Source organism: Mycotypha africana (assembly GCF_025528875.1).
Source record: "Mycotypha africana strain NRRL 2978 chromosome Unknown BDF20scaffold_3, whole genome shotgun sequence".
In the NCBI taxonomy this organism is placed as follows: domain Eukaryota; kingdom Fungi; phylum Mucoromycota; class Mucoromycetes; order Mucorales; family Mycotyphaceae; genus Mycotypha; species Mycotypha africana.
The window spans coordinates 1,041,086-1,066,495 of record NW_026515727.1 but is presented as its reverse complement, the minus strand read 5'-3'; the positions used below and the strand labels follow the sequence as shown (position 1 = coordinate 1,066,495).

General features: G+C 39.4%; 9 protein-coding genes across 9 annotated transcripts; 5 read left to right on the top strand and 4 right to left on the bottom strand.

Annotated features, from left to right (window-relative positions):
- Positions 1 to 2,418: 2,418 nt before the first annotated feature.
- Positions 2,419 to 2,637, bottom strand: BDF20DRAFT_799975 (uncharacterized protein; the record flags this gene model as incomplete). Its single annotated transcript, XM_053076350.1, has 1 exon — positions 2,419 to 2,637. A coding segment is annotated over one exon (219 nt), but the record flags the coding sequence as incomplete, so codon positions are not given.
- A 2,200-nt stretch (positions 2,638 to 4,837) lies between these two features.
- On the top strand, positions 4,838 to 6,268 carry BDF20DRAFT_905287 (uncharacterized protein; the record flags this gene model as incomplete). Its single annotated transcript, XM_053083141.1, has 1 exon — positions 4,838 to 6,268. The coding sequence occupies one exon, from the start codon at positions 4,838 to 4,840 to the stop codon at positions 6,266 to 6,268; it is 1,431 nt and encodes a 476-aa protein (XP_052938106.1).
- Positions 6,269 to 7,764: 1,496 nt separating this feature from the next.
- On the top strand, positions 7,765 to 11,995 carry BDF20DRAFT_859145 (uncharacterized protein). The gene is made up of 8 exons (XM_053080451.1): positions 7,765 to 7,884; positions 8,013 to 8,856; positions 8,989 to 9,336; positions 9,367 to 9,571; positions 9,649 to 9,838; positions 9,923 to 10,181; positions 10,301 to 10,932; positions 11,013 to 11,995. Exons 1-8 carry the CDS (start codon positions 7,846 to 7,848, stop codon positions 11,889 to 11,891), a joined length of 3,396 nt encoding a protein of 1,131 aa, XP_052938105.1. The 5' UTR covers positions 7,765 to 7,845; the 3' UTR covers positions 11,892 to 11,995.
- A 1,115-nt stretch (positions 11,996 to 13,110) lies between these two features.
- BDF20DRAFT_954374 (MIR motif-containing protein) lies at positions 13,111 to 14,181 on the top strand. Its single transcript, XM_053084904.1, has 4 exons — positions 13,111 to 13,226; positions 13,309 to 13,399; positions 13,521 to 13,793; positions 13,865 to 14,181. The coding sequence occupies exons 1-4, from the start codon at positions 13,189 to 13,191 to the stop codon at positions 14,015 to 14,017; spliced, it is 555 nt and encodes a 184-aa protein (XP_052938104.1). The 5' UTR covers positions 13,111 to 13,188; the 3' UTR covers positions 14,018 to 14,181.
- A 77-nt stretch (positions 14,182 to 14,258) lies between these two features.
- On the bottom strand, positions 14,259 to 15,701 carry BDF20DRAFT_859132 (G-protein beta subunit). The gene is made up of 3 exons (XM_053080450.1): positions 15,483 to 15,701; positions 14,702 to 15,365; positions 14,259 to 14,613 (listed from the first exon to the last, which is right to left on the bottom strand). The coding sequence occupies exons 1-3, from the start codon at positions 15,616 to 15,618 to the stop codon at positions 14,280 to 14,282; spliced, it is 1,134 nt and encodes a 377-aa protein (XP_052938103.1). The 5' UTR covers positions 15,619 to 15,701; the 3' UTR covers positions 14,259 to 14,279.
- Positions 15,702 to 16,228: 527 nt separating this feature from the next.
- BDF20DRAFT_817038 (meiotic recombinase Dmc1) lies at positions 16,229 to 17,673 on the top strand (the record flags this gene model as incomplete). Its single annotated transcript, XM_053077217.1, has 7 exons — positions 16,229 to 16,324; positions 16,424 to 16,519; positions 16,551 to 16,722; positions 16,814 to 16,864; positions 16,943 to 17,299; positions 17,370 to 17,430; positions 17,538 to 17,673. Coding segments are annotated over 7 exons (969 nt in total), but the record flags the coding sequence as incomplete, so codon positions are not given.
- Positions 17,481 to 18,661, bottom strand: BDF20DRAFT_859123 (tyrosine phosphatase-like protein). Its single transcript, XM_053080449.1, has 4 exons — positions 18,619 to 18,661; positions 18,312 to 18,538; positions 17,840 to 18,212; positions 17,481 to 17,765 (listed from the first exon to the last, which is right to left on the bottom strand). The coding sequence occupies exons 1-4, from the start codon at positions 18,641 to 18,643 to the stop codon at positions 17,677 to 17,679; spliced, it is 714 nt and encodes a 237-aa protein (XP_052938101.1). The 5' UTR covers positions 18,644 to 18,661; the 3' UTR covers positions 17,481 to 17,676.
- Positions 18,662 to 19,461: 800 nt separating this feature from the next.
- Positions 19,462 to 20,352, bottom strand: BDF20DRAFT_816288 (uncharacterized protein; the record flags this gene model as incomplete). The annotated part of the gene is made up of 1 exon (XM_053077140.1): positions 19,462 to 20,352. One exon carries the CDS (start codon positions 20,350 to 20,352, stop codon positions 19,462 to 19,464), a length of 891 nt encoding a protein of 296 aa, XP_052938100.1.
- Positions 20,353 to 21,858: 1,506 nt separating this feature from the next.
- BDF20DRAFT_859114 (OPT oligopeptide transporter protein-domain-containing protein) lies at positions 21,859 to 24,812 on the top strand. Its single transcript, XM_053080448.1, has 5 exons — positions 21,859 to 21,995; positions 22,062 to 22,114; positions 22,194 to 22,422; positions 22,539 to 23,822; positions 23,898 to 24,812. Exons 1-5 carry the CDS (start codon positions 21,947 to 21,949, stop codon positions 24,527 to 24,529), a joined length of 2,247 nt encoding a protein of 748 aa, XP_052938099.1. The 5' UTR covers positions 21,859 to 21,946; the 3' UTR covers positions 24,530 to 24,812.
- Positions 24,813 to 25,410: the final 598 nt, after the last annotated feature.

Here is a 25,410-nt window from a genome sequence, read left to right as displayed (position 1 = left end):
TGGTTGCATTCATAATCAGTGATTGTAACGCCGTGTTGAACTCTTGGCGTGTAAATAATAGAATCTCAAATCTGTTAAGCGAATATTGTAACACATCAGGTAAGACGCTGCTTAGCTACCATCTGACAATTGTGATATCTTTTGCTTTTATTGCCAAGTGATGCTTATTAGGTTATAACAAAAAATCAAGCATTATGTATGCTTTTCTATATTGATTACTCTATCAGAAATGCTGAAATAACTGAAAAGAAAATTGAAGCTATTTGTGATTTTGCAATATATACCAAAATTGATTGCAAACAACCAATACATGTTGCTTTATCCTACTAAAGTTTGTAAAAAAAAAAAAAATAAAAAAAAAAAATAAAAAATAAAAAATCTTAGCGTTGTATCCCAATTAACTAACATTAATAATCAACTATACAATTGACTAAGTAGCAAACACAAGAATGGACAACAAATTAAAACTTCAAAAATAGGAAAAACACAATAGTTAAATGATAAAGATCGTAGAACAGCTATCGCTGTAAATAAGGGATTATCTACAATAGTGAATTTAATTTTGAGCTTAGCAATAAAGTTCAGCAAGAAGGGCGGGGTCAAATGCTAAAACTTTTGATCGAATAAGTTTCATTCCATGGTTTATAGCGAAAGTATCAATTGCATTTTTCTTAAAGACATCATTGTTTTCGATCAACTTTTTTTGGTTCTTGAACTCTTGACGCAAGCCCCGCAAGATCAATGGATACTAGACAGGCATTACGTTGTGCAGATTGTTAGTAGTGCAGCATATCATATTTGAACTCTACTTTATAGGTTTTCTTCTATTCAAATTTGCCTTGTATCACCGTTCACATTACTTCACGTTGAAAGCAGAGGTTTAACAGTCTTCGTCTCTCTTTCACTGAATGGTGTGGACGCGCAACTGGAAATAGAACAAATACTCTACTTGCCAAGGAACGATTTTGCATGTTGCCCACCATTTTCCGCTAGAGTCTCACCATGTTATCATTTATATATTCGAAGGAGACTTCTAACCATAGCCCACTATTTCATATCCATTTCGCTTCAATTTTCAATTCTCTTGATACCTTGATAAGAAATGGCATATCGCTACTACAATTGTATCGGAACAAAAAGAGCGTCGGAAGGGTGAGGTACAGCTGAAGATGGTACTAAACTACCCTAAAGCAAGCAACAGGAATCAACAAGGCATCACAGTGTGGATGAATAGAAATGGCTTGATGAGGAACAGTTTTGTCGCATCATTTCTTAGGAACCAACACAACAAATGGAAGATCACCGTCTGAGAAGGTAGATCCAAAGGAAAAAATAAGAGCCAAGTCAGAAGGACGTAGGAAAGCAACCATACCCAATAGAAAAGCCTATTTTTGTTGCAAGTGACTAAGGGATGTTGTGGAGTCTGATGTCAAATGAAATAGATGAGTGAGCGTTGACGTAATACTTATGGTAAGACGACGAATTGACTTAGGCGTCGTTTTAGCTGGCCGTAAAGCACACGGTGGCCACAGTCCTTGCAAGTCGCAAAGGTTTAAAAATAGAAAGCTACGCATTTAGGTAAAATGCCAAGAGCTATATACTTTTGAATAAATGGAACAATTGCTGTTTCCATTTATGCCGCCTTCATTCACTACTAACCCACCCTGGTTTACTGTCAAAATGTGAATCTGCTTTATTAATGTATTTTTAGAGTGAGTAAAGGCTTGTTATTTTAGAGAGCCTCGACAGACTTTGTAAGGCTTTACTACTGTTATGTAGAGTCTACAAAAGTAGATACATAACGTGGTGTAGTTGTCGCCCTTTGCTTTTGATACCAGCAATACTCGACTATATACATTTGAATATTCTTATCGGTGTGAGTGAGCCTGGCAGATGAACAGCAATTGTTTAGTAGCTAGTCCGTATAAAGACATCAATAATGACTTTTATTAAAAGTATTACTAGAAAATAATAATGAAGGGTGAACTAATGAAAAAAGGGGATTAAAATCAATTTGCAAACGAATGTATGCCATACTGTTTTCTTTAAGAAAAAGGTATGCTTTAAACGATAGGCTTAATTCTCCATTTGGATAGCCTCATGCCCGTCTTGACTTTTGGTATTGTTTTGAGAACGATGAATATCGTCTTGATCGACCACTCGTTTTGCTTGTGGGTTGTGTGGCAAGGGGTAAGGGATATTTTCGGAAGGATTGTCATCGTTGGTGCTTGGAGTGAAATGAACTTGAGGCTCATACAATTCGATCTTGCGCCTCGTTTGGTGTTCTTCATGTAGTTGCTGCTTCTGGGGCTGTTCTCGTTGTTGCTCTGTTGGATAAGATGCGTAGCCATAGTCGGAATAGTAATAGTTCTCAGATTTGCAGTTATCATCCTCATTATTCAAATTCGATAAGGCACCTGCATTATCAATTAATGTATTGGAAGGAGAAATACTAAGGTCAGACTGTTGCTGTTGTTGGACAGCCAACATTCCTCCATCTGCGGATAAACTAGGACTGAAAGCAAGTTGAGGAGAGTATTGCTTTTTGAGCATTAAAGATGAAGTTTCATCTACCAATGTGTCTGCGGTTAAACGCTTCTCTCTGACAGACATCGTAGGGTAAGGAGAGGAAAAGTACTGCTGCTGCTGCTGCTGTGATATTTGTGTTTTCAGCGTATCGTATAAGAGTCTCCCTTCCACTGCTGTTTTCATTGTATTTATTGTACTAGAGCTTGCCCAACTGTGATGATCATAATCCTTACCTTTTGCTGGTTGTTGCTGTTGCTGTTGCTGTTGGTCCTTATTTTTATACGGTTGAATCTGGGCCTTTTTGAATTTTTCTGATTTTCTTTTTTTGCGGCAACAAAAAAAGATCAAAGCCACGGATGATAGTAAGCCAATGGTTCCAAAAATAGCCAGTATTAGAGCTAAACAGCCTCCTCCACCTCCGTTAGCACTGCTGCTGCTATTACTAGAGGGCACGTTCGCTCTGACGGAAGATGTGTTACTTTGCGACGAAGTAACAATGGAGGCCGACTGCGTAGCGCTGGAAATTTGGAAAGAAGAGGAAGAATGTGTTGAGACGCTTTTAATTGCAGTTGCGTCTTTCGTGTTTGAATGGTGGAGATAGTTGTAATGTGTAGGTATGCCGCTGTGCGGTGGTGTAACAATCGATCGATGAACAAAACTAGGTGTTGGAATGAAGGTGTTACCTTTTATTGAATCTTCTTCATTGATAGGTCGAGGCCAAAAGAAGGCATGAGCTGGATAATGGGACTTATGGTATAGATGCTGAGAATCAGACATTTACGAGAGATAGTTCTGGCAATGGTTGACAGACTTGCCTTCCTTCTTTCCTTTTATGAGGTAATCTTTGATGACGACCTAAAGGCAAAACAGTGACAAGATTTGGCTAAAGAAGAAAGGAAAATGAAAAAAGAAGTAGGAACAGATATGCAGATAACATAAAATATGGACGTTATGATGTTTGCGGATCAGTATGTGCAAAATGCACTCTTTAAAGTTTAAAAAAGATACTGGATCAAACAAGAATGGGCATAAGAGTATAATAAAATGCATATACAAGTCAAGACAGCCCCTGGAGTTTTTTCGTTCTTTTTATTTATTTTTTTTTTCTTGTCTTTTTAGTGGATGCTTACAACGAATCACTTATTTTAACGCTTATTTTTGCTCATCACATCCTTCTTGCTACCAAGGCCTTTCATTAGGATTGTCATTTTTTCGCTGGGATTGAGGAATGTATTCCACGAAAATGAAAGCAGTAAAAAGAAAGGACCTCCACATTAACTTTATATTATATGCACTGCTCTCCTCATCCTCCCCCCCTTTTTTTTCTGCTTTTATTAACTTCACCAGCAATACAGACGTAAAATACGTTTTCGATTCAGTTGTTGATCCGGCACAGTATCATCGTGATTAGAAACTCCATGTGGCCGGAAAGTGAATTTCGCTTTTTTCATAGCAATCCACATGGTTCAATTTTTTTTTCGAATTTGTGGATTTTACATCAATTTCCTCTAATACAAAAAAAAGGCAACAAACAAACATTCAACAAAGCCCAATTGCTTCCCAGAATTTTGTTTGAGCATTAAGATGTGTTTTGATTGTTGTTTATTTCTTTATGAATTGAATTCGCAAGCTTTACCTTTACATGAAGAAATGAGAATAACAGTTTTTTGCAAAAAAGAGAAGGGATTTAACAGAATAGCGCGTCCCGCCTTTTTTTTTTTTAATTCCCCATCTAGGTTGAACTGCGCGTCTGTCAAACGAAAAACTACCACAAATGCACGAGAGCAAGCAATATATCGCAGCGATATAGCCATAGGGCTTGCCAATACAAGCATACAACAACTTGATAATAATTGACGTCATTTTAAGTTGTTAGTAAAGGGAAGGTCACGAGCTTGATATTTACTGCGAAGAGTATTTGTAAGGATACGTTATCCACACTTTCCATTTATCCCTCCTCTACGAAAACAATAATATTCGTTTTACCAAATAAAGCAGCACGAAAGAACTTTTTTTTTTCAATTCCAAGCCCTACGAATGTGACTAAGCGGGCATTTTTCAAATTTTAAAAATAAACATTAAGCCTTATCGTTGTGTACAAGTGCATGTGTGAGGGTGAGTGTTAGTGTGAGTGGGAGATAGTAACACAATGCTTTTAGGCATGGTAAGCCTAAAATGTGGATGAAAGCTACTATTTTTAATGTTGTTTCATAAATAGAAATCAGTATAAATACAGCCCATCACTCTCCAACATTTTGGGATCCTTTTCTTTGAGTCTTTCCTATCGTTTCAAATCCTCATCATTTCCATGCTGCGTTCTTCGAAATTTGCGTGGGCGACATGTTTGTCCGCATTCACCTTGATCCTGTTCTCGTTTTTATACACATCAACGCCTTCAATGGACATACAATTAAAACTGAAAATAAGTCCTTCCATGACGATAGCGGAGAGATCGAATGAACCAGCTGTCAAAGAGAAGTTCATTACCTACTTGCCCCACTCCGGCCTTCATAATCAACGCATTGGCCTTATCAATGCTATTCTATTAGCAAAAGTCCTCAACCGCACACTTATTCTACCTGAGATCAACCTAGGGAAAGGCATCTATTGGAAGCAAACACCCTTTTTGGAAGAACGTTTATCTGAATGCACTTCGGCTCATCCATCCAAAAATGTTTCCTGTAACGATTTCAAAAAATACGTTCCTGTATCTGTTGAAACCATATTTGATCTCACGGCAGCCCACAATGCCGGTGTCCGTACCATCCAACGCTCCAATATGTCTTCCAGTTACTTTAGCGACGTTCTGTCTCTCACAGATGAGGAAATTTACCGCGTCGAAGATGATGCACGCCAATCCTACCGTATTTACGATTCCAAAGACAACCTAGACTCCCTACACTCCTTCAGTCGCCGCCTCGAAATGGAAGATCTTTGTAACAGAGATGAAACCGTTATCGTGTTTGGATCTCTCCACTACACTTTACGACTGGCTCTCTCAGACCCTTACTTGGTTTGGCTTGCTGAGCACTTGCGTCAAGCAACCAGCTTTTCACATCCTATTGTTATTGAACAAGCACTTCATATCATTTCTTTGATGAATGGTCCTGGTAGCTTTGTTGGCGTGCATCTTCGTCAAGGGGATGGCTTTTTCAAGGACCTACAAGAGGAGACATTAAACAACCTCAGAAATACCTTAGAACAGCCCAATTTGGATAATGAACAACTACAAAAACAGCTTGTGCAACCACAACAAGAGCCTTGGGTCATCAGACCAGCAACACCACTGACTGCCGATGATGAATGGAAGCTACAACAACTCCAAATGATCAATGAGAAGAACCCAGTCAACAAGATGGATTTGCTAAATCAATGCATTGTGTGGCATGAGGTGAGCAGCCACCCCAGATTACGTCTCATCTACATGGCGACAGATACTCCTCAGCCTCGTACGACGTTGAAAGAACTGTTTGAAGAATTTCCTTGTATTTTTACACTTTCCGATTTTCCTGATGTGATTGAAAGCACTTTGACAATGGCTCCTTTGCTGAGTGGTAATGATTCAGTGGATAATGAAGCCATTCAAAAGAGTTCTTTGATTGCACCTTCGTTGATTCCTATGATCGATGCTGAAGTCGCGTCTCATGGTGCCAACTTTGTGGGTACGAGGAAGAGTACTTTCTCTCAATATATCAAATATCGATTCAATCGTTATCAATCATTGTACTATAGTCACTAACCATACTCATTCCCTCTTACGCCATACATATACTGTTTCTTTCAAAAAGTTCGTCTCTTTTTACCATCCCACCAACCTCACTTGTAAACAAGTTATACCTTAGTTCCCTTTTATTTGTACAATTTTACTACATAGTACTGCATCCTATATACTACGTAATTAAATGATTATTTCAGCGTTTCCTGATTTGTACTATATATAAATTTGTCATGATCATGATTTTTTCTCTTCTCTATTCTTTTCTTTCCTGAAGACAAAAAAAAAGAACAAAACTAATCCAATCAAATCGCTTGCATGAGGGAGTATGTCAATTTTTTTTTTTTTTGAAAGGTTGCCTGATTTTGCCCAATCAAAAAGGCACGCTTCACCTGATTGACCATATGGGGTTTTCCGCACACTGCGTTCAAACAAGCTTTTTTATTGCAAATACTTGAAATTTGAAAGCCCATAGGACACGAGATATGAAAATTACCTACAACAGACCCAAACGTATTGTACAAGTCTAACTTTGTGCTCAAAAGTAAAAAAGGATTTGAACTATGGCGGGTCGGAGGAAAGGAGGGTATAGCTGTCAAGAAGTGATTGAGCTGGTAGTGAAATTGAGGGAGACTCTTATTGATGACGGGAAATAGCCAAATCCAAAAAGAAGTGCCCAAACAGCCGACCCTCTGTCATTTCAGATGTGTGCTTCACAGTAGCAACAAGAAATGCCTTCAATCCATCAAAAAGTATCCAGGTTCACCAAAAAATGGCTACTATTTTTAAACGCCTTTTTATACTATAGTGTACATTTACATCAGCCGGGTGTTCACGTACTAGTAACAGAAAAACATGAGTTGACACGAAGAAAACGCTTGGTTAGGGATTGCCCTGAGCTGCTTCTTTTTTCTATAGTCGGAAGAAACATGGCTAAGTAGTTTTACCGGTTCGTCGGGAGACTTTGTTACATTTGCTCTCGTTGTGGTTATAGATAAGTATGCACACATACTCTATCTCTTTTGTACCCTTTTCAACCGGTTGTATGTATTATACCAACCGTCTCGTTTAAACGGTGGCGTGATGGGAAATTTGGTTCTTGTTGGTGTTTTGCAGTCTACAGAATACTCACCAGTAATGCTTGCTTCTACTGTTACTAACAATACCATTCAATTACTCTGTCTCCATATGGATGTTGCTGTCAAAAAAAAAAAGAAAGTAACATTGTGACTGTACAATAATTCTCTCAACTTACCCTTTCACCTACGATAATTAAGCTCATCCCTCGACCTCCAAGCTTTTTCCCCTGCTTTTGTTGAAAAATGTCAAAAAAGTGTAGGTTGGTCGAGCATGAATTTTATGCGAGTGGAGATTCAATCAAGGGCGCGGAAACTGATTTTTCACTGCTGTCCTTAAGCCAGCAATTGAATTCACACACATACCCCGTCTGCCCGTCTCCTGCTATTTTTTATTAGAAAAAAAAAAAAGCGAGGTTTTTGTCGTTGAATTGATCTTTTCTCTTTTTTTTTCTTTTTTTTCTGTTTCACTTGTTGATGTTGTAAGTCTGTTTTTGACTCAATAACGAAACGAACACCTTGGAGATGGGAGTCAGTGAAGAAAAGGAACGCCTTAAAGTACAAGTAATATCGAACGAGTGATGATCTTTTTATTTTGACATGAATTGGGACTTTTTTTTTTTTTTTTTTTTTTTTTTTGTACTTGTCATGTTGAATAACCTGTGCATTCAAATAATAAAATACAATAAAAGCATGCTTTCATTGTCTCTAGTAACAGCACCGAAACCGACGAGGAAACTTATCCTGCAGCTGGCCAACCAGCAAACACAACGGCAATATCAAATGAGAATGGCCTAGGAAGGAAAAAGAGTCAGAAAAATAGACGACGAGGTCGAGGAGGTCGTCGTCGCTCTTCTATTACAACAGCTGCCATTGCCATACCGAAAGAGGCGAAACAAACAGATTCGGCAGTAACAGAAGATGCACCTGTGATGTTGAGCAAAAGTCTCGACAACAGCAGCAGCACCAGCACCTTTAGTAGTAGCCATAATACTATGAACACCAACAATAACACGAATCTGAGCATTCCAATAACTACCAGACGCAGGCGTAAAAGTTCCAACACTGTTGTGACCCATCAAAAAAAGCACAGCGAGAGTGACAATGAGAGTGACAAGGACTCTCCTGCATTTTATTCTCTTGTGGATATCATCAGTGAAATGAAGCGCTTACCCAAGAAATCATTCCCTGTAGATAAAGAAGAAGCCGATGAAGGTAGAGTTGGTAATAACAACCAAACGAACGAACCCTTCTCCTATAGAAGGGTGCGTCGGTATTCAGAGCCTCCACATAAATCAGTAGTTCACTTTGACTGGAAAAAATCCAAGCCTGCCTTAGCGACGATAAGAGAGAACCATACAAATTCAAATAACAGCAAACCTATATTCACAAACTCTTTTATGGCTTTGAAAGAAGTGCAAGACGACTATTTGGTTGACCTACCGGAATCTCCTTTAACCATCCATAGCATGAGCAACAAGGTACCATTGACGGATACAACGAAAATTATTCCACAGCGTTCCCGAAGTCAATCAGGTAAATAGAAACAAATTGGACATACAATGGCTCATCTATTTTATCAGAAAACGTGTTTTGCTGTTGTGTCAAAGTCGATCATTTTGTGTAATTTACTTGTATAAATATATGTATATTTATTTATATATATAGTTCCTGAAGCAATCTATCACCGCCCATCGTCAACATTCGTCCCTCACGTGAATCACCCAAATCAGAAAGGGAGAAAGCCTGTATATCCCAGCCATTTGGATTTATCAGAGGCACACCGTCTTATACGATCGCATCACTTATATTCTGGAATTTTAAAGGTCGACCCACAAGATAGTTCGGAAGCCAATGTTGTATGTGAAGCGTTAAACGCATCCATTTACATCTTTGGATCACGAAATAGAAACCGAGCGCTCGACGGGGATGAGGTGGCTGTAGAATTAGTGGATGTGGATGCCATGCTGTTTGAAAAACAAGCAAAACGACAAGCACGTCAAACAAGACGTTTATCAGTAGTAGCTGCTGCTGCAGCTGCTGCAGCAGCAGCGACATCATCTTTCAACTCAAGCTCAGCTATGACAACTCCGAATGGTCCTTTATCCTCAATTTCAGAGGATCATCATCCTTTTTTCAATGATGTGGATACGACTGATAATAGTAAGGAAGAAGTAGTTGGAGAACGACCCAAGTATTGTGGAAGAGTGGTGTCCATTCTTGAGAGGCCAAAACACATGTTAACTTCAGGGTAAGGAAAGCACTTGTGTTTGTAGTTTCATAAAGAACTCTGGTTTTTTAACTCTCTTTTGGCTACGAAAATAACAGTGTGATATCATTGAATCGACCCTACGCGGCACAGTTAGACAACAGCAGTCGCGATAAAAAAGATGCCAATCCCAAGATCATTTGGTTCGTTCCCTCTGATAAAAGACTACCTCTTGTAGCTATACCCTTAAAAGAAGCGCCTCCCAACTTTATCAAATATCATGAAGAATACAAAAATAGAATTTTCATGGTAAAAAAAATAACACTTGTACAAATGATTTTTGATGCGACAAAACCCCACCCCTTATGATAACCTTGAACTTGCTTTTTGCAGTGCAAAATCAAACGTTGGCCAGCCACTTCTTTGCATCCATTCGGAACGATTGAGAGAGAGATTGGTTGGATAGGTGAATTGCGCGTGCAATCTGGAGCTTTGATAGCTGACCATCATATAAGAGACGTTGACTATCCAGAAGACGTGCTTGAGGCGATGGAGGCCATCCCTACCGGTATTCAAAAAGAAGATAGAAAAGGAAGAAGAGATTTAACACTGGAAGACGTAAAGGTTTTCACCTGTAGTAAAATGGGTACAGGTATATTTTTGTAGATTCCCCCCCCCTCATCTAAACAAGTGGAGTCGTAAAAGCTATATCACTCAAAGGATACCACCCTTTTTTTTTTCTTTTGAATCTACTGAATGAAACGCGTACAGAGATCACGGAATATGCATTCTCTATCAAGGTGACAGAAGATGGGATATACGAAGTGGGTGTACACGTGCCTGATATTGCTCGACTTTCCCCTACCCATAGTCCCTTGGATCGTGAGCTTCGGACAAGGGCTTGTGCTGTTCATCTGACCGATAAAACCATTCCTCTTTTCCCACCTTCTTTTTTAAAGACGCACTGTAGCTTCCAGATCCATCAGCCACAGTTGGCCTATTCTGTGATCACTCGGTTTACGCACAACGGGTCATTTTTGCATACTTGGATCGGTAAAACGATTGTCCAACCTACACAGCATATGCTTTACAAACAATTAGATACCCTGCAAGCAGGAAAGCATCTCTTGCAACTGTCTCGCAAACTTCAACAAAACAGGATCCAAAAAGCCGGTGGTCTGAGTTTGCTTGCAGCGACAAAAGACGTTGGCGTTCCATTCCATCTGTCTGAAAGTGGCTATCCAGATAAAGCAGAGAAGGTCCACAAGGACGACGAGGATGAAGAGGTTTTATTACAAGAGTTGCTCATTGCAGCGAATGTGGAGGTTGGACAAAAGATTTGTAGTAAATTTCCTGACCAAGCTCTTTTGTATCGTCAAGAAGAGCCGTCTCTCTCCAAGTTGGTAAGTGGGGGAAAAATACAATGCTAAGATGTGTGTATGGATGCAGAAGGTTGACGGGGTCCTTTTCTGTCGATGACTAGACGTCTGTTCAGAGTTATCTCCAAAACGGTTCCGCCACCCTTTCTCTACAGGGTCTTTGGGAGCTTATTGGAGAGAATGAAAGTTGTCCTGAAAAACAGGATGCACTTCGATATATCATTCGTCAATGTATTCCTGAAGGCAAATACTATAGTGCAGGCGCTGTGGATATTTCAAAATTCAATCATTACACGTATGGTGCTTCCATCTACACCGTATTTACTGAACCTCTTTCTAATTATGCTTCCATTCAAGTACAAAAACAACTCAGCATGGCGCTTCGATGCAGTAGTAATAGTAATAGTAGTGGTGCTGTTGACCACCACGATGAAGAGAGGGTGGCGGATGACGAAGACATTGTAAGGATAGCCAGTCGCTGCAATTCGTCTCAAGCACTCAAACTAGCCGCAGAAGCGGAGAGCAAGAAACTCTATACGGCGGCCTTTATCTATCGTCAATGTCTTGATTTAGGAGCAAGGTGGATCAGTATGAAAGCCATTGTTATTGGAGTTTCTCACCAATGCATAGACATTTACTTGCCAGACTATAATCTGGCATTGCCCATCCATTTGTTTAGAAAGGGCTCGTTGAACAACGCTCAAGTTACTACTACTACTACTACTACTACTACTACTACCACTACTATAGCAGGAGAAGAGCAGTATGATTATAACTATGATCCTGTCCACCAGCAAATGAAGGTCACTGTTTCTGGCTCACAACAGCAATATAAGAATGACATGTATGCAAAAGAAAAAGAGCACGAAACTATCTGTTTAGCATTTTTGTATTCCGTCAAAGTGTATGTACATGTAGATATGAAAGCCGTTAAACCTTCATTCAATATCCAGTTTTTCAAACCTATAGAATCAGTCCATTGAGGGCATGCATTGTAAGTTAAGCAACAAATGATTAACCTACATAATAAATATCCGGCATAACGAGCGCGTTTGACATTTGCGCATAAACAAATGTATGTGGTTTCGTTTTTTTGGGACGGAGACTTTCGCCTTATCAGCGATCTTGAGTATTACTTTTTCCGACAGAAATAAGCTAAATGCCACACATTTTGAAAGTTAAATGGGTTTTCTTGGCTTTTTTAAAACGATTAGTAAGACAAAAAAAAAAAAAATTGCCAATGGATTCCTGATTTATTGTCATGTAGACTCGAGAAGATGACTAATATGTACAATCACTAAACATGGTAGTAGTGTTCTACGTTTATCATATGGGTCTCATTATTTTTTTATATGTTTTCATACCGAACTCAGCTGCATAATTCTCTTTGAAATGACAATTCATAAAGTGGATGTTGCAAACAGTAGCGCATCTACTGTGGGGTTTGATTTTTTTCTACCACAGGACTCATTTGCTCACTCCGATCATGTGACAAGTCCATTGTACAAGTAAATGTTATCGGCCACTCGCTGTAGGATGGTTCTAGATAAAACTTTATTTAGTAGAAAGTTTGCAACGTTTTTCGTTTCCCAAAATAAAAAGCAGAATTTCTAGACATAAAGTCATCATTTTTTGGGAAAAAAGCTAGTTATCATTGTAAGACAATCGGAAGGGCTCCATGATGATGATTCTCAGAATAGGGGGAAAAACGACCTAAAGTCTAAAGGCAACGTCATACTGTGTTCATATAGGTACTTGGATCCGAGCTCAATGGCGGGCTTGTGCCTTGCCAAATAAATAACCTTGGGAGATGCTAGGCCATCGATGAGTGACTAAACCATTCTCTTTTAGCGTTTTGTCCATGTCGTTGCTTAGCAGAAGCAAAAAATGCTTTCTTTGGGGGGATTGTTCGGGGGGGGGAGATGAGTTTCTTTTCGAAATTGGCTCAGACGAATTAACCTCGTGCACCTTACTTTGATCATTCTGCATTGCTTAAAATGTCAAAAACGCCAAATTGTCTGCTTAAACTTAAATATTGGGGTTTTACTGCATTTTATATTTTTGCAGAGCCGAAAATAGAACAAAGAAACATTATCATCTAGAAAATAAATTAGTCAACGTAATCTCTTACTGCAATAAACTTCTTTAGTGTCTGAAAAGTATATAAATACAACTTTAACGCGCGCTTCTTTCAGGTGCTTTTTTTTTTTTTTCTTTTTTCTTTTGTTACTGTTATCGATTTCTTTATCTTACTAAGTTAACGTCCTCATCCAATATAAAATGTCTGCTCCTCAAGAAGATGGTATTATTCGTTTCGGGTAAGAACATAGGAAAGGGTCAACAGAGATTAAAAAAGTTGATACTGACTTTTTTTTTTTTTTTTGCTTGACGTTAAAAAAGTGACATGATCACTCTCAAGCACGTTGCTACCAACCGTGTTCTCAACTCTACTGGTGGTCAACAATATGAAGGTGGCTCTAACCAACAAAAGGTATGTATGGCAGATAAAAATTGGAGAGAAGGGCAGGAAAAACGGGGACTCGGCTTTGGAAATAGAGATGAGTTTCCCTCTTCTCCATTGGCGTCTAAAAATGGCCTCCTATCCCCCATAGGTTTTCACAACCGAAGGAAGCAGTGGTGAAGAAAGCCAATGGATTGTCCTCCCTCCTCCTGTCACTGAAGAAGAGCCCGGCTACGAAGTTGGTTTTGAAGACAAGTTCCGTCTTGTTCACGTTGCTACTCGCGCTCATTTGCACTCCCATAATATTGAAAGCCCCGTCACCGGTCAACAAGAAGTCTCCTGTTTCGGTAATGATGAACAAAGCGATGAAAACGATATCTGGCAAGTCCTTCAATATGATGAAGATGACGAACAATATGATAACGTGAGTGGGTTGGAGTTTTTTTTTTTCTTTGGGCAAAATAGCTCGATATTAAATTATTTTCTAAACAATAGTTCTGGAGAGTCAACCAACCTGTTATTATCAAGCATGTCGAAACGGGTAACTTGCTTCATTCTCATGACATTGTCTTGACTGAAGGTCAAAATGAAGTGACTGCTTATGGTGGCAAGGACGAAAACGACCAATGGGCTGCTTGTTCTGAGTAAAAGAGGCCAACGGACAAAGCATGGAAAAGCAGCATCCTTTTGTAAACTTATAGCTCGCATTCTATAGACACACACATCTATATGCATAAAAACAACACAATATTCCTTTCTTTATATCCCATTGAATTTCTTTTACAAATAAAAAAAAAAGTAAAGCAAAAATGACATTCTGTTTCTATATCTCCGACAGGATAAGTGTAGTGCGAGAAAAGGGAAAGAAAAAAAAAAAAAAAAAAAAAAAGGGGGAGGGGAGTGGGGGGAACTATGCCCAGACTTTTAACAACGTATCCCAGCTACCAGTACATAAAGCCAATCCGTCTCTGGACACACCCAGGGAAGAAATTCTATTTTCGTGTCCAGCCAGAAAGCCTAAATGATCTCCTTTCAGTGTATCCCACACTTGACAGCTATAATCATCATAACCAGCGAAAAGTAACCTCCCTGATCTTGAAAAATCGATGGAGGTAACACCATAGATATTATTATTATTCACGCTGTCAGCGTAGACATTCAATTCACAGTCTGCTCTTATGTCGTATAAACGACAAGTTGAATCGTCCGAGCCCGTACCAAAAGCGTGACCATTGGGAAAGAATCTACAAAGGAGGAGAGGGGGTGTGTCATTGGGGATAGGTAGAATCGATGGAGGCTCAGATTCCAATAGAGAATAAATAACACACTTACTGCACTGAATTGATATCCCCTTCGTGCCCTGCAAATGTCTGTACTGATTTCTTCTTTCTGATATCCCACAGTTTAGCTGTTGAATCGCAAGCAACCGTGACAAAGATATTTGAATCGTTGGGATGAATCGATAGGCTCATGATATCTCCCATGTGTTCTGAAAACTCATGTAGTCGCACGCCAGCATCGATATCCCACAGTGCACACGTCATATCGCCCGAACTCGTTAAAATGTGTCTATCATCGTCATTTAGAAATCGGCAGCAACTGATGTAGCCCAAATGGCCTGCTAATTCTCTGGCTGGTTTATGGTCTGCGATCAAACTGTGATTGCTATGCGGATACTGTTGTTGTTGTTTTGAATGGTGAGATTGTAGGTTGTAAACAGAGCATGTATTATCGAGACCGCCACAAGCGACAAATTGACCCGAGGGCGAATAAGCCGTGGTCATGACCCAAGAAGAACGTAAATGGATAGCATGTAATTTGTTGGTGGAGTAAGCGTTCCATACAATCAATTTGCCGTCTTGAGAAGCCGAGACGAGATTTTGACTGTCTTTGGCCCAATGCATAGCATACACTTTGGCTAAATGGCCTTTTAGAGTACGCCTTACTTTCATTGTTGTTCTTGGCAAAGAAGGGATATCCTTTGCCATTTTCCGTACTACCATCATCAAGAAAAAAAAAAAAAAAAAAAAAAAAAAAAAAAAAAAGAAAAGTAGAGTGCATCAGACTCGAGAACTGCTACTGTTTTTTTTCTATCATGCTTTTCTCATTTTACAAGATGTATCTGCTAAAGCTTCTTTTCTCTGTTTAATTCTTTCTTTCAGTAAATCAGCGTCTCTTCTAGCAGAGGCTATTCTTTCTTGCATCTCTTCCAGATTTTGCTGTTGTTGGGCTGTCATTGCTGAGGTCATTTCCGGATATCGTTTGTTTGAATGAGGGAACAATAGTATTTGATGTAATCAAAAAGAAATAGAGCAAAGATAACAAATGAAAGGATAAAGGAAAAAGAAAAAAAAAAAAAAAAAAAAAAAACCAGAGGGAAATGCTTTGTACCCAAATTAAACATATTGATGTTGCACAAAACCAAAGGGGGGTTGAAGAAAAGAAAACCCATCGTTTGGTGCCTGAGTAGAGTAGACTCGTCAAAGTCGGATAATAGATCAATGACTTGGTTTGGATTGACAACAATAATAAAACAACCTATTTGAACGCGTAAAATAACGTGTTTTCTTGATGACAAGATTGTGTTTCTTTTTTCTTTCCTTTTTCTCCACCTTTTTCACCTTTGCTTTTCCCCCTTTTTGACATTGGTTTTTTCATACAAGAACCAAGGAAATCTAACCCATGCCTTCCAGAAGAGACTCATCCGTTGTACCTGATACAATGACTCCCGGCCCTGAACAGCAGGAAGGCCAACCAATGCATTTAGCGGAAGAGGAGGTAAAACATCTGGCCTTTAAGCGTGCACGTGGTCAATTGGAAACTGACAGATTAAACTTACTTTTTTGTTGACCCCCGTTCAAGTTATTCTACACTGAGATTGATGAATTGCAAGCTCATGGCATAGGTGTGGCGGATATCACAAAGTTGAAAGTGGCAGGTGTTTGTACAGTGAGAGTAAAGTCATGTCATCTTCCTTTTCTCAGCTCTTGGTGGGAAATTGACCATGCTGACATTTCTGACAACCTTTTCCTACTTCTTTTATGGGAAAAATAGGGTGTACAAATGATGACCAAGAAAGCCCTTTTAAAGTTGAAGGGTCTGTCTGAAACCAAAGTAGACAAGATCAAAGAAGCCGCCATGAAGATTCAAGTAAGACAACAGAAAAAATGATTCGTGAAAGGCGGGGGGCAAATGTAGACGTTACTCTCACTTTTTCATATCTCTCTTTCTCGTCAACATACGACAAAAAACAAAGGGGCCATCTTTTGTCTCTGCTAAAGAAGTAGCTGTTCAGAGAGAAAAAGTGGTCAAAATTGCAACGGGTAGTAAGCAACTGGATACTCTTCTTGGAGGTAAAAGACATCACTTGACGCACTCGAATCCGCACTTGAGTGATGAACGGGATAACCAAAACAAACAAAACAAACAAACAATTCAATCTAGGTGGTGTCCAAACCATGTCGCTGACGGAAGCATTTGGCGAGTATAGAACGGGTAAAACTCAATTAGCTCATACGCTCTGTGTCCAAGTTCAGTTACCCGCCGAAGATGGAGGCGCCAGTAGCAAGGCAGCGTACATTGATACGGAGGGCACTTTTCGCCCTGACCGTATCATCTCTATCGCCGACCGTTTCGGCGTAGACCCTGAGATTGTATTGGACAATATTGTCGTCGCTCGTGCCTGGAACAGCGATCAACAAATGGACCTTATTAATGAATTGGCCGCGCATTTTGCTGACCAGAAGGGCGCTTATCGTCTTTTGATCATTGATTCCATTATGGCTCTTTTTCGCTGTGATTATTCCGGTCGTGGTGAATTGGCCGATAGACAACAAAAACTGAATCAAATGTTGAGTCGTCTCATCAAGATCTCTGAAGAATATAATATTGCTGTCTTTTTAACCAATCAAGTCTCTTCTGATCCTGGAGGTAAACTAAAAGTATGAACCTAGGGCAACACTCACAAAACGATGGATACTTATAGCCCTTCTCTATTTAGCCGGTATGACATTTGTGGCTGATCCAAAGAAGCCGGTTGGAGGCCATGTATTGGCCCACGCGTAAGTTTTTTTTTTTATTTTTTTTTTTTTTTTTTTTTTTTTTTTATGTATTCACTCATGGTTTTCTTATTCTGATATGCTATTGGCAAATGGGGAGGGGTCTCTAGTTCATCTACACGTATCTATCTAAGAAAAGGCCGTGGTGAAGAGCGTGTTGCAAAGTTATTCGATTCGCCCGATATGCCTGAAAGTGAAGCATCCTATGCTATCAATAGTGGTGGCATTGTCGACATCAGCTTCTAGTCTTTAATGCGCTTTTTTAGCTTTTTTAGCAGCTACAGATTTCAAATAGTTGCGTCTTTGAACCAACATATGTGAAAATAACATAGGAAAGCCTACAATAAAAATAGTAATTTTGTCAAGACTCCCTCCTGCTGTGGCTGGATGAGCATTTTTTGTCTTCTTTTACCTGGTATATATAGGAGGGTCGCAGTAATAAGTGCATAATAGTAAAGAGGGCTGATGGCTTTCGCATAAGGTAGAGCTAAATACACCATTGTCAATTCAGAAAATACACCTAAGGGGTAGAGCACTAAGAAAAAGCTGTATCTCGCATTTTTGATGAAATTTGGCAGGACGTTGCCGCTGAGTTGGAAGATATAATATATATAACGTACACATTCGGCAATGGACCAAGCCAAGACCATGGTAGTAAATGACCAATGCTTATGAATTTCCGGCACAAAGTAGTTGACTCCCCAGACTAAGAACAATCGTGAAGCCACTTGAAGAGAGGTGGTCAAGAGAGGTGTTTTAATGAACCCAAAGAGTGAATGCAGGACCTAGGTAGCGGAGCACAGTGATCCATTAGTCTTTTTTTTTTTTTTTTTTTCATCTGGCTCATCTATATATCCGTGCTTTGCTTACACACTCTACTTTACCTCGAATAAAGCGGCTGTCTGCACATAGCTTAGTCCAGGCCCAACCACCGCGAATACACGTTTACAATCGCCTTCCTCAAGATACAATGTATAGCATGTCATGAATAATATCCAAAACCAACCAAAAAAGGATACTTGGTTGTAAGAGAGTAAATACCATTCTTTGAAATTTTTGGGTCCAGGAGGACGACGTTGTTCAGTTCGAGTAGCACTACTGCTATAGCCAGCTAATTCATGATAAGCGGAAGGCAATAAGTAAAACTAAAAGACAGGAAAGTTATAGTGTGTATGTAACGCCACGAATTACCAGTTTTCTTCTCCGTGGATGACATTGGATGCAATTTTGTTCTAACAGAAAGGAATTGAAATAAGAAATCACTTCTTTTTTTTTTTTCTTTTAGAAATTAAACATTTTTATTTGGCGACTATTCTAGATTTTTCATTGCCCATTTTCCCAATTTTATAAACCAATGCACCAGTGGCTCACTCCCAATTTTCGCTTTTCAACGAGCTGATTTCGCTTTGATCTTTCAACCAACCTTTGTCTCAATAAAGTCCAATTTTCGCTTTTGCATCACTCAATTTTTGTGTTTAACCTCAGGTCTGCTTTTTACTGAAGGCATTTTTGAAAGTTGTTGACAGACTGATTTGCTATGTTGCGAAAAGCTTTTCTGCTTTCCAAATTTGGAATGATAATGTTTAGCTCGTTTTGAACTGCTAGTTAACATCATAATACCACTACTATGAAGTTCTTAAATTCATCGGTTTTTCAGAAGAAAGTCTGTCACATATGGCTGGTTATACTATGAGTAGGCATATGTCAATATACTATCCTTTGCTCGTTTTTGTTGAAGATGTATTCTTGCCAAATTCTTATACACCCTCCCTCCCTCCTATCACTTAGCAAATAGGAATGATATACACTTCTGAGATACATATAATAAACTAATAGACTTCTTCCCTTTTACTTGGTTCACTCACGAAAAATGCTTCTTTACTTTTCATTCCTTTATAAAATTGGGAATGGGCAATGAAAAAATTTAGAATGGGGTTGGCAAACACTTTGATCGCACAAAGAAATTCTTGTCTGGCCGAATAGAATAAAAACACGAAAATTAAAAAAAAAAAAAAAGCATTTATGCGTTTGGTGTTAAAGGTAGTTTTTCCAAGCACTTTTTTCGCCAAACACATTTCGTTCTAAGGGTATTTTACAGTCTAGATCACAACATACATTGGGTGTCTTGCATGATTCGGGATAGCTCATATTCTTGGGTGGTTTGTTTTTCATGATTTCTTTCAAATAGGGTACAAATCTCTCCACATCTACTCTACGCGCTGTATTCTTGTAAAACTTTAGAAACGGCTCCCAGGCTTGTTCTTTTGTAGGTAAATACGGCCCTAGAATATGTTCCGGATTGTGTGTCGTCAAAAACTCTTGCATTTCAGTCTGATTCAACGCGATCTGATAGTCATCCCACAAAATCTTCTTGGCGAGTGTTTCGTCATATTCCTTACAGACCTCACTTTGGCATTCAAAATTAAAGATGCGTCTTCCAATGGCTGTCATTGGGTATTTGAACCACGGCTCATTCCAGTATCTTGCTGAAATCGCAATGAGTACCGAATCCTCTTTCATAAACAACCCTGCTCCCAATCCATTACCGAACGGAGCGATCATGATATCCAAATCTTTCACCAAGTGAGCTGTATTGATAATATCGCATTCGGGCTGATCAAAATCCAACAAGCTAATCTGAAAATCTATACCATCCTGCTTTTGATTCATGTCTGATAAGCGGGCAATGAGTTCGGGTATATTGGTGATATGTCGTGATTTCCGGCGGTTCAGAATGCCTACTTTATACTGGCCGGTGGATTTATAGGTAATTTTAGCGGCTGCACATTGATTCTCTGGAACGTCAGCGTGTTCTTGCAAAACAAAGGATTTAAAGGAGGCATAGTGTTCTGTCGGAATCTGTCGGTCGCAGTACCATGAAGAACAACGATTCCCTGTGCCCACCACCGCCTTTGAAAAGCACATGGGTTTGTTATAGGTGGCTAATTGCTGTCGTCTCATACTACTGCTGTTACGGAAGGAGGAGGAGGAGGAAGTCGTCGTTAGGTCGGCTCGGTTCAGCACAATGTCCTTGCCTATCGTTGGCAACAGTATCTCGAACCCTGCATTAGGTAATGAATCAAACGTAGCTACTCTCATTGTCCACGCTGTGTTGGAAGCATTCATTTCTTGCATTGTACTATAGAGAGGCAGTAATCCGTTGAATAAAAAATGCGAGAAATGATAAGGTGAATAGAGTCCGTAGACAAATACTGTCTCATCCAGATAATAAGCTTTCACTGGTCGAGTCAATTGACGCGGTTGGAACCATATATCCTCCCCTTGGTGCGTGTTGATCATATTCAACCGAGGAAGCTCCCCCAGTGCATTGTTGGTATGGACGACAAAAGGGCCCCTTGTCTGATCGATGCAAAAGTTGGTAAACTCGCATATTCGATTTCTGCCTTCGCCTTGACAATGCCAAGACGTGTTGTAAATAGTGGCAGTGGTAACCGTCGTATTGCTTTCGAACAATGACAATGGTGAAAAGTTTGTCCAGCCAAAGTAAAATAATGTCCAAGTAGCTATTATAATGAGTACAACATAAAATAAAAATCTCTGTACATTCTTCTTGTTCAATGTCAGTAGAGGTGGTAATCTCAAAAGCATGCAATCCGTAATTCACAAAATAACGATGATTATAAGACAAGTGACAGTGATACTAAGATGAAAGGGAAAAACACACCAATACAGCATCTGACTTTAAACCTACTTTATAGTAGGAAAGAAATGTTTATCAGTTCCCAGCCATATTACGATAAGCAAGCAATAAGTATATACAGTCTTTCTTAAGAGTCGGTACCATAGCATGACTGGTCTCCATCCATTTCACAGACTTTACAATGACATCTTGACCAATCGGCTGCAAAAGTAAAAAGTCAATCCTCATTAGAAACCCTTCATCCTGTCATGGGTTCAAAACTGAGTTATGGGCGAAAGTAAGAATATCGTGTCCATTACGGGGAATGTGGTCCCTTTCTATCCAACCGAGAGACCCACGAGGGATAGCGTGGAAGTCTCTGTAGTTTTCCATCTTTTTCCTTTCCACCCATGAATAAATGTTGAGAGATTACTCTTCGTAGAAAACTGGCCTCGGGAGTTTTCTTTTGAACATATCTTGCGCTCGCCCTTGACTCCTTGGCTAGACTATTTTTTTCTTGATTCTTGAAATTTCAAGCGCAAAGTACTCTACGTAATTAAATGCCCATTTAAAGTAACAAATTATGGATATCCGATCATTATGCAATTTTATTCAATTTGTCAGCATGGGCAAACAAAACGGCCCTTTCCAAAAAAGCCGTGAAAACAGTGTAAGCCAATCAAAACTATGAAAGAAAGCTTATCTCGGCCAATCAGATAAGCTAAAAAATCGTCATTGTTTTAAAAACATAAAATCAAAAAGAAGTGGTCTACGTACGGTCTATACGAACCAGCCTTTATCCTTGTATCCTTACAATTTATAACATCAGCCGCCACCTTCACTTCACTAGTATTTTCAATACGACTGAGTGTCTTCATTATGAAATATGATAGCATTATAAGTCGTCGTCATCAACCATCTTGTCGAGGTAAACAGTCTCTTTTCTTCCGTATGCACATACCAGTACAACTCTCTAAAACGTCACTCTTGCTAGACTCTATCTCAAAAGATCAGAATACGCCCAATAGAGTTGATATACATTTCACAGTACGGTTCTGATAATGATTTGACTTTTTTATTTTGTTCTATTTTGTATCAAGAGCTAACGAATGGAATATATTGTTAGTTCCGAGCTGTGGTGTGCGGACTATGCATTGGCACATTGATGTGTTTCTCTAATATGTACTTTGGGTTACAAACAGGATGGATATCTATGATGTCGCTCCAGTCTTCATTACTAGGATTTGCTATCTTTAAGCCCTTTCAGCATTTATTAAAGCATAAATTCGGGCCTATCGAAAATGTTGTTTTGCAAACCACAGCTGTAGCAACTGCTACAATGCCCTTGGCAGCAGGTATGGAATACAAAGATTTAGTTATGGAAGCAGAGATCAAAAAAATTGTCATACAATGTTCATTGTCATGGTGACTTTGTACTCATCTATCTTTTTCGGTCACATTTTTTTCATAGGCTTTGTTGGTGTCATTCCTGCCATGGAAATAATGACACAAGAAGACAATCCTTCAGGGCCTGTCATCTTGAATGGTCGTCAGCTGATACTCTGGTCATTAGGAATCGCATTTTTTGGTGTGTTCTTTGCGATACCTCTTAGAAAGCAAACAATTATACGAGAAAAGCTCAATTTTCCTTCTGGAACAGCTACAGCACAGATGATCAGTATTTTGCACCAACAACCTGATCCCACGAGTACTATTACTACTGCTACTACCACCACTACTTCTCTTACTACTCGTACAGACATTACGACGGGTCAGTCGAAGAAAAGGATGAGCACTATGACACGGAAGAATCACGTTGCATCACAAAGTGCCAACAAACATCGCATCATGAATTCCGAGGAACAGCCTTTACTTGCACGACAACGACAACAGGAAGAGCAGCCTACCATGGACGATGCTCATTTTGAGCAAAGTTGGACCATCAAATTACGTGGTCTTGTGCTGTCCTTCACTATCTCCTCCTTGTATACTTTGCTCAGCTATTTTGTACCTACGATTTACTATATGCCTATTTTTAACTGGATCACATTTGGATGGGTTGATTTTCAAGCATGGGAATGGACCTTGACGCCTAGTTTCAGTTACGTCGGACAAGGTATCATCATGGGCCTTCCAACGACATTGTCCATGCTGTTGGGTTGTATTATTGGATGGGGTATCTTGTCTCCCATGGCATATTATTTGGGTTGGGCACCAGGGCCTGTCAACGATTGGAAAACGGGCTCCAAAGGTTGGATTTTATGGATCTCACTCGGTGTGATGATTGCTGATGCATGTATATCTCTCTGTCTTGTCCTTGTCAAGATGATGATTCAAACCTATTATCGGCGAAAACGTCATCAGGAAACGCTCTTCTTTGATCATGTACAAGAAGAAGAAGAAGAAGCAGAAGGATCATTGTTTGTCGAAGAGACTGAAGTGGACGCTCCGACAAACCAATTGGTGCCAAAAAAGATAACGATGCTAGGCCTACTTACCACCACGTTCACTTGTATCTTTTTCGTTCGTCTTGTTTTCGGCCCTGATGTACTGCCCATCGGTATGACTTTATTGGCTGTCTTGGTAGCCATGTTTCTGAGTGTGCTTGGTGTGAGAGCCTTGGGGGAAACAGATCTTAACCCCGTAAGTGGTATTGGAAAGATTAGCCAAGTATTCTTTGCAGCAGTCATGCCTGGGGGCATTTTAGCCAATCTTATCGCGGGTGGTATTGCAGAGGCAGGTGCACAACAAGCAGGTAAAAAAAATAATATAAAAAAATAGCGTTCTTTGACAGAAACACTTTTTTTTTTACTTACCTCTCCTCTCATAGGTGATTTAATGCAAGATTTAAAGACGGGCCATCTATTAGGTGCCTCTCCCAAAGCACAGTTTTATGGTCAAATGATAGGCTCCTTAGCAAGCGTCTTTTTGGCAACAGGTTTCTATCTCCTCTTCAGAACTGTTTATACTCTTCCTGGACGGGAATTTCCTGTTCCTACAGCTCAGGTTTGGCTTGATATGTCTAGATTAGTCAACGGTCATCCACTACCTCCTCATGTTACTGAGTTTGTTTTTGGCTTTGCTATCTTGTTCACTGTACTTGTTATTCTCAAGGAACTGGGCCAAAGCCATCCACTGTATGCTCGTAAGTATCAGAAATGGACAAAGTACATTCCTCAAGGTATTGCATTTGCTATCGGCATGTACAATCCCCCTAATTTTACATTGGCACGTGTGATGGGAGGCGTCGTTGTTCACTACTGGAATAAGTATTGCGAACAGGGCGACGATGAATCGGAGGCAAAGAGCTGTACTGGACGAATTCGCAGCTGGCTTGAACCTTACCGTAAATTAGGCGGCAAGGTGTTTATTATTGTCATCGCTAGTGGATTCGTACTTGGTGAAGGTACTTTTGCCTTGGTGAAAATGACTTTAAGTGCACTTGGTGTACCTCATTTATAATACTCATAGATTTAACTATATATACCCCCCTTCCCCCCTTCCACAATCAAGTTTTCACTGTCATTGTATCTATATATACACTGTGTGTGTACCTATTTTTGTATTATATTATTTATTGATCATTATACCTACTTATTCCCTCAAATGAATTGACACTATTCATGTCGACAAGTAAAAAGATCATCTTTTACATAAAGAAACGCACTCAATTGTTTGATTTTTTTTTGAAAGTGTACATATTTTAGATTCAACATTAGAAAGGTGGCTTACACCTTCATTAAATACTGCAACAGCAGGTAAGACTATAATGATAGTGGTAAACTGTAAAGTAATTCTTTGATTTGAGACAAAAAAAAAAAAAAAAAAAAAAAACTGGATTTGGAGACCCACACTTTTAAATTACCGGCAAATCGTCCAAGAAGATGGGGGATGAAGGGCTGTGAGAAAGTGCCGGCTCCAACAAAATTCAAGACGAAAGTCAGCAATAATGTCAAACCTTCCTTTTCACATAAGGTAACGTATCCCTATGACGGCATGAGTGAACGATATACTTATAAATACTATCAAAAGAAGGAAGAGATGGATGGATTGATCTTTGGGTTGGATTGATGGGATAGAATAATTTCCCTATAGAATCGATTTGTTTCATTTTGAGCTGACATTCGACATTTGTCATTTTTTAAAATTGTAGCCATTATGGAAGCTGTTCAAACTTTCGGTCGTAAGGTATGAATAATACTTACTGATGGCAGTGCGCGAAATCAGATAATTCGATTGCAGAGGAGAATCACTAGAGTCAGCTCGATGGAAAGAGATGGGAGCATATATTACAAACAGTCTTTGTCAGCATCGTGAGTTATGCATCAGTTTATTTTCTGATG

What these genes read in the sequence shown, in the direction of transcription:
- BDF20DRAFT_859145 (XM_053080451.1), top strand. Translation starts at nt 7,846, where the DNA reads ATGGGAGTCAGTGAAGAAAAGGAACGCCTTAAAGTACAA. An exon ending in GCGTTCCCGAAGTCAATCAG is followed by an intron (nt 8,857 to 8,988) that starts GTAAATAGAAAC and finishes TTATATATATAG; the next exon opens with TTCCTGAAGCAATCTATCAC. An exon ending in ACAAAAATAGAATTTTCATG is followed by an intron (nt 9,839 to 9,922) that starts GTAAAAAAAATA and finishes TGCTTTTTGCAG; the next exon opens with TGCAAAATCAAACGTTGGCC.
- BDF20DRAFT_954374 (XM_053084904.1), top strand. Translation starts at nt 13,189, where the DNA reads ATGTCTGCTCCTCAAGAAGATGGTATTATTCGTTTCGG. An exon ending in GATGGTATTATTCGTTTCGG is followed by an intron (nt 13,227 to 13,308) that starts GTAAGAACATAG and finishes ACGTTAAAAAAG; the next exon opens with TGACATGATCACTCTCAAGC. An exon ending in GTGGCTCTAACCAACAAAAG is followed by an intron (nt 13,400 to 13,520) that starts GTATGTATGGCA and finishes TATCCCCCATAG; the next exon opens with GTTTTCACAACCGAAGGAAG.
- BDF20DRAFT_859132 (XM_053080450.1), bottom strand. Translation starts at nt 15,618, where the DNA reads ATGACCTCAGCAATGACAGCCCAACAACAGCAAAATCTGGAAGAGATG. An exon ending in AGCTTTAGCAGATACATCTT is followed by an intron (nt 15,366 to 15,482) that starts GTAAAATGAGAA and finishes TGATGATGGTAG; the next exon opens with TACGGAAAATGGCAAAGGAT. An exon ending in GGGGATATCAATTCAGTGCA is followed by an intron (nt 14,614 to 14,701) that starts GTAAGTGTGTTA and finishes CCTCCTTTGTAG; the next exon opens with ATTCTTTCCCAATGGTCACG.
- BDF20DRAFT_859123 (XM_053080449.1), bottom strand. Translation starts at nt 18,643, where the DNA reads ATGTCATCCACGGAGAAGAAAACTG. An exon ending in ATCCACGGAGAAGAAAACTG is followed by an intron (nt 18,539 to 18,618) that starts GTAATTCGTGGC and finishes ATCATGAATTAG; the next exon opens with CTGGCTATAGCAGTAGTGCT. An exon ending in GACCCTCCTATATATACCAG is followed by an intron (nt 17,766 to 17,839) that starts GTAAAAGAAGAC and finishes TTTTTATTGTAG; the next exon opens with GCTTTCCTATGTTATTTTCA.
- BDF20DRAFT_859114 (XM_053080448.1), top strand. Translation starts at nt 21,947, where the DNA reads ATGAAATATGATAGCATTATAAGTCGTCGTCATCAACCATCTTGTCGA. An exon ending in GAGTTGATATACATTTCACA is followed by an intron (nt 22,115 to 22,193) that starts GTACGGTTCTGA and finishes ATATATTGTTAG; the next exon opens with TTCCGAGCTGTGGTGTGCGG. An exon ending in TACAATGCCCTTGGCAGCAG is followed by an intron (nt 22,423 to 22,538) that starts GTATGGAATACA and finishes TTTTTTTCATAG; the next exon opens with GCTTTGTTGGTGTCATTCCT.